The 14320-nt window shown below is 39.6% G+C and overlaps 5 protein-coding genes across 5 annotated transcripts; 2 read left to right on the forward strand and 3 right to left on the reverse strand.

Annotated features, from left to right (window-relative positions):
• On the reverse strand, positions 7-5506 carry LOC104784716 (ATP-dependent helicase BRM-like; the record flags this gene model as incomplete). Its single annotated transcript, XM_019245613.1, has 9 exons — positions 4813-5506; positions 3218-4495; positions 1979-3087; positions 1354-1546; positions 1072-1184; positions 752-839; positions 563-649; positions 348-440; positions 7-81 (listed from the first exon to the last, which is right to left on the reverse strand). Coding segments are annotated over exons 1-9 (3207 nt in total), but the record flags the coding sequence as incomplete, so codon positions are not given.
• On the forward strand, positions 6312-7444 carry LOC104784719. The gene is made up of 3 exons (XM_010509778.1): positions 6312-6788; positions 6893-7021; positions 7122-7444. The coding sequence occupies exons 1-3, from the start codon at positions 6468-6470 to the stop codon at positions 7299-7301; spliced, it is 630 nt and encodes a 209-aa protein (XP_010508080.1). The 5' UTR covers positions 6312-6467; the 3' UTR covers positions 7302-7444.
• Positions 7333-9155, reverse strand: LOC104784718. Its single transcript, XM_019245614.1, has 9 exons — positions 9029-9155; positions 8791-8871; positions 8611-8700; positions 8353-8519; positions 8153-8222; positions 7979-8058; positions 7824-7886; positions 7645-7721; positions 7333-7563 (listed from the first exon to the last, which is right to left on the reverse strand). The coding sequence occupies exons 1-9, from the start codon at positions 9104-9106 to the stop codon at positions 7463-7465; spliced, it is 807 nt and encodes a 268-aa protein (XP_019101159.1). The 5' UTR covers positions 9107-9155; the 3' UTR covers positions 7333-7462.
• Positions 7333-11863, reverse strand: LOC104784717. Its single transcript, XM_010509776.2, has 10 exons — positions 11650-11863; positions 11416-11496; positions 11219-11308; positions 10954-11120; positions 10750-10819; positions 10578-10657; positions 10343-10405; positions 10168-10244; positions 9980-10085; positions 7333-7457 (listed from the first exon to the last, which is right to left on the reverse strand). Exons 1-9 carry the CDS (start codon positions 11827-11829, stop codon positions 9985-9987), a joined length of 909 nt encoding a protein of 302 aa, XP_010508078.1. The 5' UTR covers positions 11830-11863; the 3' UTR covers positions 7333-7457; positions 9980-9984.
• On the forward strand, positions 11955-13710 carry LOC104784720 (ATG8-interacting protein 1-like). The gene is made up of 3 exons (XM_010509779.2): positions 11955-12139; positions 12472-13197; positions 13314-13710. The coding sequence occupies exons 2-3, from the start codon at positions 12499-12501 to the stop codon at positions 13413-13415; spliced, it is 801 nt and encodes a 266-aa protein (XP_010508081.1). The 5' UTR covers positions 11955-12139; positions 12472-12498; the 3' UTR covers positions 13416-13710.

Genomic DNA, 14320 nt, shown 5'->3' on the forward strand with positions numbered 1-14320 from the left:
AGAGAACAATTTTGAACGTTGATCCTTTGTGCCAACATAATATATGCATGAAACAGATGGCAGCCAAGTATGGAGTTCACTCTGCAGAAGGAAATTCGTTAAGACTTAAATTAGGTATCAGATATAAGTCGAGAAAAGATAGCAAAAAACTGATAGAACACTGAAGAGTTCATCAACTGGAAATGGCCAATGTCAGTGCAATTAACAGCTAGCTAGAGTTAAAGTTAAGCTTAGATAATGATAAAAGAGCTTGTAGGTTATTGAGAAACTGAGTTGGATAATTATGAGTTGGCAGACAATCATTGATTATGTGGAATATCACAGGAGAGTCCAACAAAAACACAAACCTTCCAGTTCACCAGAACAGCATTCGGAACGATGATGAGATGCGGTCCATAATTCCCCTTAAACTCCATAAGGTAAGCAATCAGTGCCATTACCTGCACAGCGAAGACATGAAACAGTTAGCACATTATGCTGGCTCAATATAAAAATTTATTGCTCGCCAAAAGCGAAAGTACAGTAAATCCAGGAATCCCTGCAAATTGAGAACAGATTTAACCTGCACAGTTTTTCCAAGACCCATCTCATCAGCCAAGATCCCATTTAATTTGTTATTATACAACGATAGCATCCATTGTAATCCAACCTAAGCGGCAAAAAGAGCAGAAAACCATAGAAACCATCAGAATGAGGCATGAATGTGAACATATACACAATGCAACGCATAGAGTCTGGATCGAGGAGATACCAGCTGGTAATCACGCAAAGTTCCAGCTTGAAGCATTGAAGGTTGTCTCACAACCACTTCATTTACAGCATGAGCCAGAGTATAATACCTACAGTTAAGCATAAGAAAGCAGATAAATAAAACACGAAAGACAGTATTCCAAGGAGCTAATTCCTAATTTTATGACCCGTACAAATACCCTCACACAGGAAGTGCAGGATTATCAGCCTTTTACAGATAAGCACATAAATTTTAAGCAGTCAGCTGCACTGGCATAGAAATCATGACAACTAGTATTTACTTCCCTGCTTTGATCATTTTTTGTGTGATTAATGACTTACTTGTTGACAGATGAATTTTCTTTTGGTGCATTCATTTCCGTAAATCTATTTCTGATTACAACTTCTTCTCGAGCACAAAGAGCTGCTGACCTGACCTCTTCCTCTGACAAGCCCTGCATCAAAAACGGAAACAGGTTAGGTAGTGTAAAATATAACTTTTAAAGAAAAAGTTCTATATTCTGTAACATGCATAGTCAACATTTTAGTAAAATTTTGACGAATTATCTACAAAGAGTAACAGATAATTCGCTGTAGAGTAGACCAAACAATATAAATATATACCTGCAATCTCGCTGCTACTGCTGCAGCATTTGCTGCCTCCTCCACTTCCTGTTGATTCTTTGTGGCAGTAATCTTCCCTCCAAGTTTATGAAGATAATCTTCGGTTTGGGTCAAAAATGATGAGAGAACAGCATATCTTTCAGCAGCATCACCAGGTATATTTGTTTGTTGTTCCAGCAACATCTCCCTGTACCTTTCTACATCATTATTCTTCAAGGCTTCCATCCTTTTATTCCGGCCATCATCTTTTCTCTTTGAAAACTCTCGCAACATTTTTTCATGGTATTTGGCCACTCCCCTGTTACGAGCAGTGCGTGCATCACGTATAGCCCAGTGAGCCTCAAGGAGCTTCTTACGCCACTGAAAAATGGTTTTCAGCTGCTTCTCTCGAACAGCTTTCTGGTTGGCCAGTACTTGTCTATTCATTTCAAGGCGTTGTCGTTCGCACAACCTCACAAATTTGCGGTATGGCCTATCCGGCATGGACATTATCTCCTGTTGTTGTCGATCCACTTCATCTCTAACACGTGACTGAAGATCCGATAGCCTAAGCTTTTTTTCTTCAATTTGAAGCCGCAAAACAAGATCAGGCCTAATCCTTTTTNCCAGTAACATCTCCCTGTACCTTTCTACATCATTATTCTTCAAGGCTTCCATCCTTTTGTTCCGGCCATCATCTTTTCTCTTTGAAAACTCTCGCAACATTTTTTCATGGTATTTGGCCACTCCCCTGTTACGAGCAGTGCGTGCATCACGTATAGCCCAGTGAGCCTCAAGGAGCTTCTTACGCCACTGAAAAATGGTTTTCAGCTGCTTCTCTCGAACAGCTTTCTGGTTGGCCAGTACTTGTCTATTCATTTCAAGGCGTTGTCGTTCGCACAACCTCACAAATTTGCGGTATGGCCTATCCGGCATGGACATTATCTCCTGTTGTTGTCGATCCACTTCATCTCTAACACGTGACTGAAGATCCGATAGCCTAAGCTTTTTTTCTTCAATTTGAAGCCGCAAAACAAGATCAGGCCTAATCCTTTTCCTTTCTAGATTTTTTGCTAGTAGACCATTTATCTTCTTCAAACTGTCTGTTCTTTTTTTATTGAAGAACTCTGCACCTTCTTCACAAATCAGATCTTTAATATCATATGCTAATGTGAGATTGTTATTGGCATTGGCTGGTGTAGACCCATAAGAGTCATGTTTTCGAGTGAAAAAGGGAAAATCAAACAATGGCCCATGATATTTCCTGGCAGAGGCTGTTTCCTTAGGCTGCTGCGGAGAATTTTCTTGTGGAGGAGCGTTAGATTGGCTTCCATCACATGCAACAGCCTTTCCCTTATCAGTTGTAGGATCACTTCTAGGATTATTACTAGCATCTGCTCCTTGGTCTGACTTAACAGGGAATACATCAGTTTGTTGCTCCTCTTTAGTAACCACATCAGTAGAAGTAGCTTCTTTCCCCAGATTTTGAAATAATTGGCTGTGGCCTGTCGTCAAAGCTACTTCTGTATCTGCAACATTAACTTCTTCTTTAGAAATAATCGGTCCATTTGAAGAAGCAGCAGCCTGAGACTCTTTTCCACACTCTAACGACCTTGCTTGGTCTTCTCCAGTTTTGTCTGAAGATCTATCCTGAACTTGTCCTCTCACAGGAGATATTTGCCTCTGTATCTGCAGTTCAAGCGGTGGTGGAGCAATAGCTTTAAGAAGCTCCGGAGGCAAAGAACCTTCCCCTTTCTGTAAAGTAAAAAACAAAAAAAAGAACAATCAACCTGACTTGCAGAAACATTATATGTAGGCAGTGATACATCGCCAGCAAAACATTCGTTAAAAAAGAAGAAATAAGGAAAATGACAAAGCTGAAAACCTTCAAACGTCTAAATGCCAGTATCTGGGCTTTGAGAACATGGAGTTGTTGTTTGGTAAATCCTGATCGCTGCGGTACTTGTTGGGTCCCCTGTCCAGTCTGAAGGGACGAGTTACTGAGTGGACCAGAATCAGATGGAGCTAGTAAATTTGGAGTCGGTGCATTCAGTTGCCTAGGCTGCTGCATTTGTAATTGTTCAGCAGGACCTAAACTTTTTTTTGAAGACGCATTCTGATCCAAAACAGGAGTCTCATTTGCAGACGTCTGCAGGGAATTTCCTGAGGGCATCCCATTTGTAGGCTGAACTAAATGTCGAGGATACATCGGATTATCTCTCCCTTGGCCGGAGAAGGGATTCATAGCAGGATTGACCATTCTGGGACTGGAAGTCGAGGCAAATGAGCCAGTAGATATGGCATGTCTGGCCTTCGCTGATCCTGACTGCCCAGAGACATCACTAGCAGAGTTGGTACGCGGTGAGTTCTCACCTGGAACAACAGAAGATGTAGCCGGCTGGCTAGAGATTGAAATAGATGGTGACTGTGAAGCCACATTGCCTTCATTAGCTTTCTGGTAGGCAGCCATTCTTGCCTGAAGGATGTGATTCATTTGGCTGGCGTTGGCAGGATGTGAGAGATCGATATTACGCTCACGCGCCCATGCCTGCATTGCCTGCCACTGTTGTGTAAACGCGAGCTGGTTGTTTGACATGTTATTGACAACCTGTTGAGCCGGTGGTGCCTGCATTGGCCTTATCATATTTCCAGGCGCTAGTTGTCCAGTACCCACCTGCTGCTGGGGATGAGATTTTGTTTCGTTCCTTTGCTGAGAACCTGATTCCATCTGCCTTTCACCGCGAGAAAACTGGTCGCTGGATGGCTTAGAAGACGACGCCTGGGGCTGAGTAGAAGCCTGCATGGGATTCGAGTCTTGCATATTCAACATTCCCATCCTTGCATCTTGATCCTTTCTCACACTTGATGAACCCATCATTCCCATCCTAGCTTGGTGATGTGCTTTTTGTTGCTGAGCCATAGCAAACTGATAATACGCTTGCTGCATAGGATTTAAACTTTGCTGGCCCTCTTGAGAAGAACCCTGTTGCTGTTGTTGTTGTTGTTGTTGAGAAGACTCAAAGAACTTCCTAGACTGCTGAGGCATTTGCATAGAGCCCTGAGAAGAAGCAAAGTTGGCACCTCCCACCATTCCCTGAACCCCACCAGGATGATATGCAAACATGTTTTCATTTGCGTCTGAGTTTCTCAGCTGCTGCTGCTGCTACATTAGAAACACGATAATTATTAGTAACAATCAAGTGAAACAGACTCCACGATTCAGAGCAACAACTCGTGTGTAAACGAAGAATACAGGTACCCTAAGAGGCTACTATTACACAATATACTACCACAGAATTGGTTACTTTCCTTTTTCCACAGAATTGAGAAACAGTTAATCCCCAGTAAAATTGACAAACCGCAAGTTTAAGAGACAAAAAATGGCAAATGCAAAAGAAGCATTTGATCCCAACTAGTTAGTACTACTAATTAACGAAACAAACCTCAACACACAGACTTAACAGTTTCAGAATCCTTTACCTGCCTAGAAGCCAGCTGCTGTTGCTGCTGCTGTTGTTGCTGTTGTTGTTGTTGCTGGACAGATGAAGAAGAAGAAGAAGGAGAGGCAGCGGATGAGGTGGAGGCAGTCCGACCAGCCGGACCCATGCCCGGATTACGAGCGGACCCTCCGCCACTGGCTCCAGATTGCATACAATTTCGTCGATGAATCTAACAATTAAACCCAGCCAGAGGAAGAAGAAGACAAAAAGGTTTTCAAAAACCTCACCCAATAAATCCCTCCAAAAATAAAAATAAAAATCGGACAGCAAGCGCCCACACCCTCGGCAAAGATAAAAAAGGTTCCTCAAATAGAACTTTCGAATTTTACACACAAGAGAGGGGAGAGACACTGAGTCGTCGTTGTTGCGCGCACACACACACCTTTCGCTCTTTCTCTCTCTATCTTCTAGATTTGCATCGAATTTGGGGTAAATCTGAAACGGAAGATGCGGGATGCAACGGTATAAACTCAGATCCCTTTGAGAGGAGATTGAGAGATTAAAAATACGAAAGAAGATAAAAATAAAAAAGGGAGGGAAACGATATCCACGGAATCGATGATCGATTCCTTTCTCTTTCTCTCTCTCTCTCGAGAAATTCACGCAGATCAGAAATTTCTCGCAGTCAAACCCTAGCTGGCTTTCGTTACTTCCCTTTTCNTCCCTTTTTTTTTTTTTTTCCTTTTTTTTTTTTTGGTGAGAAGGTTTGAGAGAGGCTATTAATCTGATTTTTTTTAATTAATGTGTTTTTTTACTTTATTTTTATTTTCGAATGTAGGTCCCATCCCTTCGATACAGTTGGAACACGGAAAATGCGTTTCCACGAGGTTTAACCTCGGTTTACACTTTTTTATTACAACTAAGTACCCTTCTTCCCACTAATCACGATGATACACGTGTCGTTTTCCCAATGGGATTACTTACTTTTTTTATTTTTATTTTATCATGTAAATTTACATTTCATTATTTCATATATTTCTTTTTTTCTGTAATTGGGTAATATAAGAAAAAGAAAACAAACCTGAAAATTAAAATTAGGCTAATGTTTGTTTTATTTTAGCACTTGATTTAAGAAAATTTTACTTATTTTGTAATCTAGATATTTTCATATAAATAGGGAGGTTTGTCCCCTATGCAAAACATCCAAAAATCAATACAAAAAAAACCCTACTTCTTAAATTGTTTTTGAGAGAAAACTAAGAGATTTCAATTCTTTTTCAGTTCAAAGTTTTAAATCTAGTTTTTTAGAGAGATTGTGAGAAGAATCCTTGATTCCAGTTTTGATTTTTACTTAATTATTTTTACCTCTTGTCTAGCTATAGATTAGACCTTTAGAGATAAAATTACTCTGTTTTATTTATGGTACAGCAAGTGTCGTTTTCATCTTTACGTCAATATTAATTTCGGCACGCAGTTTTTTTATAAGAGACCAAAACGGCGCACAGTTTTTGATATTTTGAACGAGTTCAATTTAATGTCGTTTAAATAATTTTCCCACAAAACAAGCAAAATCACATTATTATGGTTTGAGAGATTTGTAAAGCTTACTGATTTAGAAATGCCGTCTTACTTCGTCTGTTCTATCTGATTCCTGGAAACAAAATATATCTCTACAAGCTCTTGTTGTTGTTAACCATGAAGATGATCGTTCGTTCTTTGATTCCACTTTTTGGCGTCCTTCTTCTTCTCATCATCTCGAGTTTCTCCGGATTCGTCCAGATCGCCGAAGCAGGAAAGCGACGGATCGAGATCTCCGACGATCTAGACGACGTTGAAGACAATGAAGAAGACGATTCATGGAAAGAGTGGGGGAAACAAGCTACCACTCCGGAGTTTGATCCGCCTCCGGATTTTTCGAAATTGGGATTCGATCAGATCCAAGAGGAAATGGCTAAACGGACTTTTGGACCGGTCGTTGGATTCGTCAAGCTCCGGTTAGGCGTCCCCCGTACCAAGGTAAACCAAAAAAAATCCCAAATTGAATCGTTCTCTTTGGGTCGAGATACTTACTGTTCATAATACTCTGAATCCTGATTTGTTTTATATTAATTCATTCTCAGGATATGGTGATTGAAATTGCTATGAAATGGACAAAAGTTTTGAGAACAGGAGGGATAGGAGTCAGATTCATGGCTGTAGATCGAAGCACCGTGATGTTCAATATGCAAAACGGGAAGCTAGTGACTGAGGTACCATTGAAACACGCAAATGCTGAAACTTTGTTTAGTAGATTAGTCGGGGTTTATCTAACATCACAATTAATCTCTGTCTTGGTGAATTTTCAATTAGCTAACGGAGTTCGTGCTGGGCCAAGAAGAAGCTTACGAGGTTAAGATAGGGAAGCAAGAGTTTAGAAGACCTGGAGATCCTCCACTTGAAGATGTTTTTGACAAACTTAAAGCTGACGAAAAGAAAGATGATGAAGGTGGCGATAGTAACAATAATGATCCTACCAAGGATGAATTATAGGTGGTTACATAAAGCTTTTTCTCTTGCCTAGTACTGAAAGTTCAACTCTTTTACTGAATCTTACTAGAAATTTCTTTGACAAGTTTGGTGTATGAATTTCGCTTGAAAGCCGTAGAATACAATAAAAAGGAAAGCTTTTTCTTTTTCCGATGAGTATGCACTCATTTAAGCTTGTTGCTAAATGTGGAGAGCTCAATAACCTGAATCCTGGGAATGCTTGCTGCTTCTGCTCTCTCTTTCTCAGTGTTGTAGCCCCAGTTTACTGTTTTGAGGCAAGTTTTTTTTGTTAGAATAACCAGTAAGGAGAATCAGAAGAGATGGTATGGGAGAGGGAAGAGTCCACCTAGGTATAAGTTCCATTTGTCTAATTCAGGCTCTTTGATGACATTCTTCAACGTTGCAAGTCTGTCTTCCACGAAGCTGGCCAAATCAAAACAATCCATAGGATTATAAACTAATGGTTACCATTGTCAAGTCATGTAGAGAGAAGAATTAGTGATAGGTATATGTAATGGAAGTTACTGCAGCATCAGGCCCTGATGTTCTGGTTTATTCTGAAGAAGCTTCAGCACTTCCACCTTTGGCCTGTTGAGATATCAAACAGAACAATATTAAGGGTAAAATCTGGATAAGAAACAAGATCAAAGTCTATTTGTGGACCTCATAATGATACTGACCCTGAACCCAAAGCATAAATCCTTTCCGATGGTATGATCACACCTGCTATTTCTCGCAGCAATGCTTCTGCAAAGCGGCCCTGCAATTTTTCCCATCCATACCTTAAAAAGTTCAGCTCATGGTAGCGACAGACGAGACCGTTTTGAATTGGAATGGAATCATCACTACTGCACCTGTTTCGTGGTAACAATGTAAATCTTTGAGCTGGCAAATTTGAGTGCATCTGAAACTCCTGGATAGAATCTGCATATATAGTAATCAAAGCTATGATGAAGGTCAATGTGCAAGATAATATGTTAGTTTGACTATATGAAACCCTTTACTGTTTGTACAATATCAGTCTCAAACTTGTTTTAATGTTGAAGACATATACCTATTGGCACCGATCCAAGTTGTCAAGTCCTCATTCATCCAATCGTCTCTAACTTTGCCAAACAAATCGATCAAAGCATCTTTATCTTCATCCCAAGCTTCCATGATTACAGGCTTAATCTTTGCCCAGCTCTCCAATATCCCATCAACAGTTAATCCCTCAGCAACCTTAATAAACAAGTGCAATGCATCATCTACAATACTAAAACAATCTCTTAATCCAAGCTAAGTTCAATGAAGACTGTTCTGATTCACTCACTGTAGACTTTCGAAAAGAGGGTATCTTCATCTCCAATAACAGCCGCACAAGTAGAAGATTCTCATAGCCAGTTTCCACCACAGGTCTCACCTAACAAACACCAACTCTTGAAACTGAGCTAGAAAAGAATCTTAATTTAAACTAATTCAGATACCAACGATAAGGGAGAAAGTAAATTACAGTATGCATCTGATCGACGATCCATTCCTCTAAAGCGGAATCAACTCCTTGGAACAAAGCAGGCCATCTCACTTTCGCAGCCTATATATATAAAAAAGAAAGAACAAATCAACGGGGATGCTCAAACAATAACTAAAGTTCCAATTTTTCAAAACCAGAATCAGATAGTTTCTAAAATCCACACGAGTTTCAGAGATGAAAAGCGAAGAGAGTAGATTTGATATGATTATTAAAGAACCTTAACGGCAGATAGTGAGCTTTCACCACAACTATCACAGAGAACTCCATCGAAGTCCAAAGCATAGAGATCTCCCATTCCCCTCTTTCTCTTTCTCCTTCTCCCACACTAGTTTCAATTCAAGCAACTGCCACACATTAGAGACGATGAATGTTTGTTTTACTCACACTCCTCATAGCCAATCATAATAAGCCACGTGTTTATGACGATTTTTTCGCGTTGCGTTGTGTTAGATAGATCGAAGCACCGTGATGTTCAACATGCAAAATGGGAAGCTAGTGACTGAGGTAAATGCGCCATCCAAATGCTGAAACTTTGTTTAGTAGATTAGCCGGGATTTATCTAACATCACTTTCTTGGTGAATTGTCAATTAGCTAACGGAGTTTGTGCTGAGCCAAGAAGAAGCTTACGAGGTTAAGTTAGGGAAGCAAGAGTTTAGAAGACCTGGAGATCCTCCTCTTGAAGATGTTGTTGACAAACTTCAAGCTGATGAAAGGAAAGATGATGATGAAGGTGGTGATACTAACAATGATGATCTTACCAAGGATGAATTATAGGTGGTCACATAAAGCTTTTTATATTGGCTAGTACTGAAAGTTCAACTCGTTTACTGAATCTTACTAGAAATTTCTTTGACAAGTTTGGTTTATAAGTTTCCCTTGAAAACCGTAGAATACAATAAAAAGGAGCTTTTTTTTTTCCCGATGAGTATGCACTCATTTAAGCTTATTGCTAAATGTGGAGAGCTCAATAACCTGAATCCTGGGAATGCTTGCTGCTTCTGCTCTCTCTTTCTCAGTGTTGTAGCCCCAGTTTACTGTTTTGAGGCAAGTTTTTTTTGTTAGAATAACCAGTAAGGAGAATCAGAAGAGATGGTATGGGAGAGGGAAGAGTCCACCTAGGTATAAGTTCCATTTGTCTAATTCAGGCTCTTTGATGACATTCTTCANTGCACTCATTTAAGCTTATTGCTAAATGTGGAGAGCTCAATAACCTGAATCCTGGGAATGCTTGCTGCTTCTGCTCTCTCTTTCTCAGTATTGTAGCCCCAGTTTCCTGTTTTGAGGCAAGTTTTTTTTTGTTAGAATAACCAGTAAGGAGAATCAGAAGAGATGGTATGGGAGAGGGAAGAGTCCACCTAGGTATAAATTCCATTTGTCTAATTCAGGCTCTTTGATGACATTCTTCAGCGTTGCAAGTCTGTCTTCCACGAAGCTGGCCAAATCAAAACAATCCATAGGATTGTAAAGTAATGGTTACCATTAGGAAGTCATGTATAGAGAAGAATTAGTGATATATGTATTGGAAGTTACTGCAGCATCAAGCCCTGATGTTCTGGTTTATATTGAAGAAGCTTTAGCACTTCCACCTTTGGCCTGTTGACAAACACAAAAAGACAAAAAAAAAAAAAAGGAAAAGCTAGCTTAAGGGAAAAATCTGGATAAGAAACNAAAAAAAAAAAAAAAAAAAGGAAAAGCTAGCTTAAGGGTAAAATCTGGATAAGAAACAAGATCAAAGTTTATAGGTGGACCTCATAATGATACTGACCCTGAACCCAAACCATAAATCCTTTCCTTTGGTATGATCACACCTGCTATTTCACGCAGTAATGCTTCTGCAAACCGGCCCTGCAATTTTTCCCATCCATACTTAAAAAGTTCAGCTCATGATAGCGACAGACGAGACAGTTTATATTGGAATGGAATCATTACTACTGCACCTGTTTCGTGGTAACAATGTAAATCTTTGAGCTGGCAAATTTGAGTGCATCTGAAACTCCAGGATAGAATCTGCATATATAGCAGACCATATATATCAAAGCTATGATGAAGGTCAATGTGCAAGATAATATGAAACCCTTTACTGTTTGTACAATATCAGTCTCAAACGTGTTTTGTCTAGTAGGATTTGATGTACAATATACCTATTGGCACCGATCCAAGTTGTCAAGTCCTCGTTCATCCAATCGTCTCGAACTTTGCCAAACAAATCGATCAAAGCATCTTTATCTTCATCCCAAGCTTCCATGATTACAGGCTTAATCTTTGCCCAGCTCTCCAATATCCCATCAACAGTTAATCCCTCTGCAACCTTAATAAACAAGTGCAATGCATAATCTACAAATACTAAAATACAAAAATACTCTTAATCCAAGCTAAATCTAGTAAAGAATATTCTGATTCACTCACTGTAGACTTTCGGATAGAGGGTATCTTCGTCTCCAGTAACAGTCGCACAAGTAGAAGAGTCTCATAGCCAGTTTCCACCACAGGTCTCACCTACAAACACCAACTCTTGAACCATCACACTGAACTAGAAAAGAATCTTAATTTTAACTAATTCAGATACCAACAACACTTTAGGATTAAGGGAGAAAGTAAATTACGGTATGCATCTGATCGACGATCCATTCCTCTAAAGCGGAATCAACTCCTTGGAACAAAGCAGGCCATCTCACTTTCGCAGCCTATATATATAATTAACACGGAACAAATCAACGGGGACTTCGATGGAGTTCTCTTAGCTTAAACAATAACTAAAGTTCCAATTTTTCAAAACCAGAATCACATGTTTCTAAAATCCACACGAGTTTCAGAGATGAAAAGCTAAGAGAGATAACCTTAACAGCAGATAGTGCGGTTTCACCACAACTATCACAGAGAACTCCATCGAAGTCCAAAGCATAGAGATCTCCCATTCTCTCTCTTTCTCCTTCTTCTTCTCCCACACTAGTTTTCAATTCAAGCAGCTGCCACACATTAGAGACGATGAATGTTTGTTTTTTACTCACACTCCTCATAGCCAATCATAATAAGCCACGTGTTTATGACGTTTTAAAAAAATCGCATATTTTTTCGCGTTGCGTTGCGTTTGCGTCAATCCACACGCATATATATATATGTAAAGAGACCTGTTATTATCGGTGACGTACCCAATCGATTACCTCCTGCAGCCGGTCGCACCGTCAATTCAGCCGACCTAAGAACCGGTATCGCCGGTATCAAAATAATTGCTGATCTCTTCCCCAGAGATTCTCAAGTCTCTTCTTCTTCGACGATAGAGAAATCTCATCATCAATCTCTCACCGGATCCGTATCGTCTCTTCATAGGTATATTTCTGTATTAACCATTATTGCTTTCTCCTTCCTCAATTGTTGTTTGATTTTGTCCACTTAGGTTTTAGTAATACCTCGATTTGAGTCTAGTTGTGTAAAAGATATGATTTTGTATCTTAGATTGATTGAACGAAGTAGACAAGGAATTGAAATTGGTTTGTGTCTGGTTCTGATGTTTTCTTATATTGATTGGTTCCAAAATTCAAATCCTTGATGAACATACTCTGTAATCTTAGTTGTCTGCATTACTGATTTTGCAATTGAAGATGTGTTAGAGAATCTATGTTTGTTTGTGGTAATTAACAGAAAAAGGTTTTTTTTTTCAGTTTTATTGGAGATTGTTTTGGTTGAGGATGGCTAACAAAGAGGATCATGAGGAGCAACCTCCTCGTGGCAATGAATGGGAAGTTGTGTCACTTACTTCATCAGCTTACGCTGCTTCTCCTGGTCCGTTTAACGTTGATACAAGAGATGTTCGCAAGTATGATGCTTACTATGGAGCAGAGACTTCACGTGATCTGTACATGTCTGAACACTTTGTATTCCCACCTAACGAGCATGAGGATTTACCAATCGATGAACATTTATTCGAGGAGGAACAAGGAAAGAATGGCCAAGACTTGTTGCTGCAAGGTCAGGGATTGTCTGATCAGTTTCATTATGAAGCTGGAGACAACCAACAGAGTATCTATGGTGAATCTGCGCTTGGCTCGTCTAGATACATGGAGTCAGTTGGAAGTGAATCAGCCATGTATGAACACGGGTTACTTGATGCGGAGGCGAATGAATACGCAGAGGGAAACTTAGATATCCATTCTGATGATGCCGAGGGAGAAAAGGATGATGCCAAAAGATCAGCAGACAACCTTCCTTGTGAAGCTTGGTGGAGAAGGAGAGCTATATCTATCTGTTCAGGTACAAGAGAAGCAAATGCGATATGGTCCTTATTCTTTGCCGCTGCGGTCACAGGACTCGTAGTTCTTGGTCAACGCTGGCAACAAGAGAGGTGGCAGGTTTTGCAACTCAAGTGGCAATCAAGCATCAGTGGTGAGGTAATTAATCATCTATAAACGAAAAAACTTCTGTCAAGAATCATAATGTTTTACTAGTGGTAACCAACAAAAGCCATTCATTGACGATACGCTTGAATGTTTTTGTTCCCACACAGAAGCTGAGCAGACTACTCGAACCTCTCTCTCGCTTGAAAGATGTGATTGTGAGAAGTAACCCACAAGCTTCTCTCGTAAGGAGTGGCCCCTCCAGCCAGTGAGATCTAGAGACGGAAGTATGATAAAACTGAAAGAGACAAAAAGGCCAATTTACCATTTGTATCTCACAAGAGCATCATAGGTAACTACAAGACCTGGTATTGAGTTCCCATATGTGTGCCTGATTGTCAAAAGCATTTTGCTTTCTAAAGAGCCTATGTTGCTTCATTATCTTGTATCATTAGAATGGAGATCCAAATGCCTTCTTACAATACAAAGATTTCTTCTTTAGGTGTCAAAAGCGCTTGTGATAGTGTGGAAACTGGAAATATATACACACTTCTATGATTTTTTGTTTTTGTTTTGGTAATTGTCTATTTCTATTCAGTTCCATAGTTCCATTGTATGATGACTATAATAGGGGAAATATTTATTGCACGGACGTTCTGATTTGCAGTAGAACTGACGGAATCGTACACAAGTAAAGAAATATAAATCGCCATTTCGTAAAAATGGTAAAAATGCTAAAATCACAAAATCATTTTATGACCAGCCAAAAAAAAACATTGTTACGCCGATACAAAACCGGGCTTTAGCATGCGTCAGCGTCACACAGTAGTCCAAAATAAAAATCCGACGTTCCTATAGTTTCGGTAATAAACGAATCAACCAATAATGAAAGATAAATTAAGTAAGAATGTGATGATGTGTGTATGAATTGTTAGCCTCCAGAGACCAGAGTGGTTGAGTGTTGTCTGGATTACTAGTATTAATTACCATGTGGATAAAGTGACGGGGTAACTAACTATCATAATGATTCATTCATTATTTTAGCTACTTTTCAATATGGTTTTTTTGTATTTTTTATAGAAAAATTCTGTATATGGTCTTAAATGCAAAATGAGACAAGTTAAGTGACCAATTTGTTTCACCTAAATGACCAGTTTCATGTGGGACAACCCACGAA

The sequence above is a fragment of the Camelina sativa genome, chromosome 5 (assembly GCF_000633955.1).
Source record: "Camelina sativa cultivar DH55 chromosome 5, Cs, whole genome shotgun sequence".
Taxonomy (NCBI): domain Eukaryota; kingdom Viridiplantae; phylum Streptophyta; class Magnoliopsida; order Brassicales; family Brassicaceae; genus Camelina; species Camelina sativa.

What these genes read in the sequence shown, in the direction of transcription:
- LOC104784717 (XM_010509776.2), bottom strand. Translation starts at nt 11,829, where the DNA reads ATGAGGAGTGTGAGTAAAAAACAAACATTCATCGTCTCTAATGTGTGG. An exon ending in TCGTCGATCAGATGCATACC is followed by an intron (nt 11,309 to 11,415) that starts GTAATTTACTTT and finishes TGGTGTTTGTAG; the next exon opens with GTGAGACCTGTGGTGGAAAC. An exon ending in ACTTGGATCGGTGCCAATAG is followed by an intron (nt 10,820 to 10,953) that starts GTATATTGTACA and finishes CTATATATGCAG; the next exon opens with ATTCTATCCTGGAGTTTCAG.
- LOC104784718 (XM_019245614.1), bottom strand. Translation starts at nt 9,106, where the DNA reads ATGGGAGATCTCTATGCTTTGGACTTCGATGGAGTTCTCTGTGATAGT. An exon ending in TCGTCGATCAGATGCATACT is followed by an intron (nt 8,701 to 8,790) that starts GTAATTTACTTT and finishes GGTGTTTGTTAG; the next exon opens with GTGAGACCTGTGGTGGAAAC. An exon ending in CATCAGGGCCTGATGCTGCA is followed by an intron (nt 7,722 to 7,823) that starts GTAACTTCCATT and finishes TGATTTGGCCAG; the next exon opens with CTTCGTGGAAGACAGACTTG.
- LOC104784719 (XM_010509778.1), top strand. Translation starts at nt 6,468, where the DNA reads ATGAAGATGATCGTTCGTTCTTTGATTCCACTTTTTGGCGTCCTTCTT. An exon ending in TAGGCGTCCCCCGTACCAAG is followed by an intron (nt 6,789 to 6,892) that starts GTAAACCAAAAA and finishes ATTCATTCTCAG; the next exon opens with GATATGGTGATTGAAATTGC. An exon ending in ACGGGAAGCTAGTGACTGAG is followed by an intron (nt 7,022 to 7,121) that starts GTACCATTGAAA and finishes ATTTTCAATTAG; the next exon opens with CTAACGGAGTTCGTGCTGGG.
- LOC104784720 (XM_010509779.2), top strand. Translation starts at nt 12,499, where the DNA reads ATGGCTAACAAAGAGGATCATGAGGAGCAACCTCCTCGTGGCAATGAA. An exon ending in AATCAAGCATCAGTGGTGAG is followed by an intron (nt 13,198 to 13,313) that starts GTAATTAATCAT and finishes GTTCCCACACAG; the next exon opens with AAGCTGAGCAGACTACTCGA.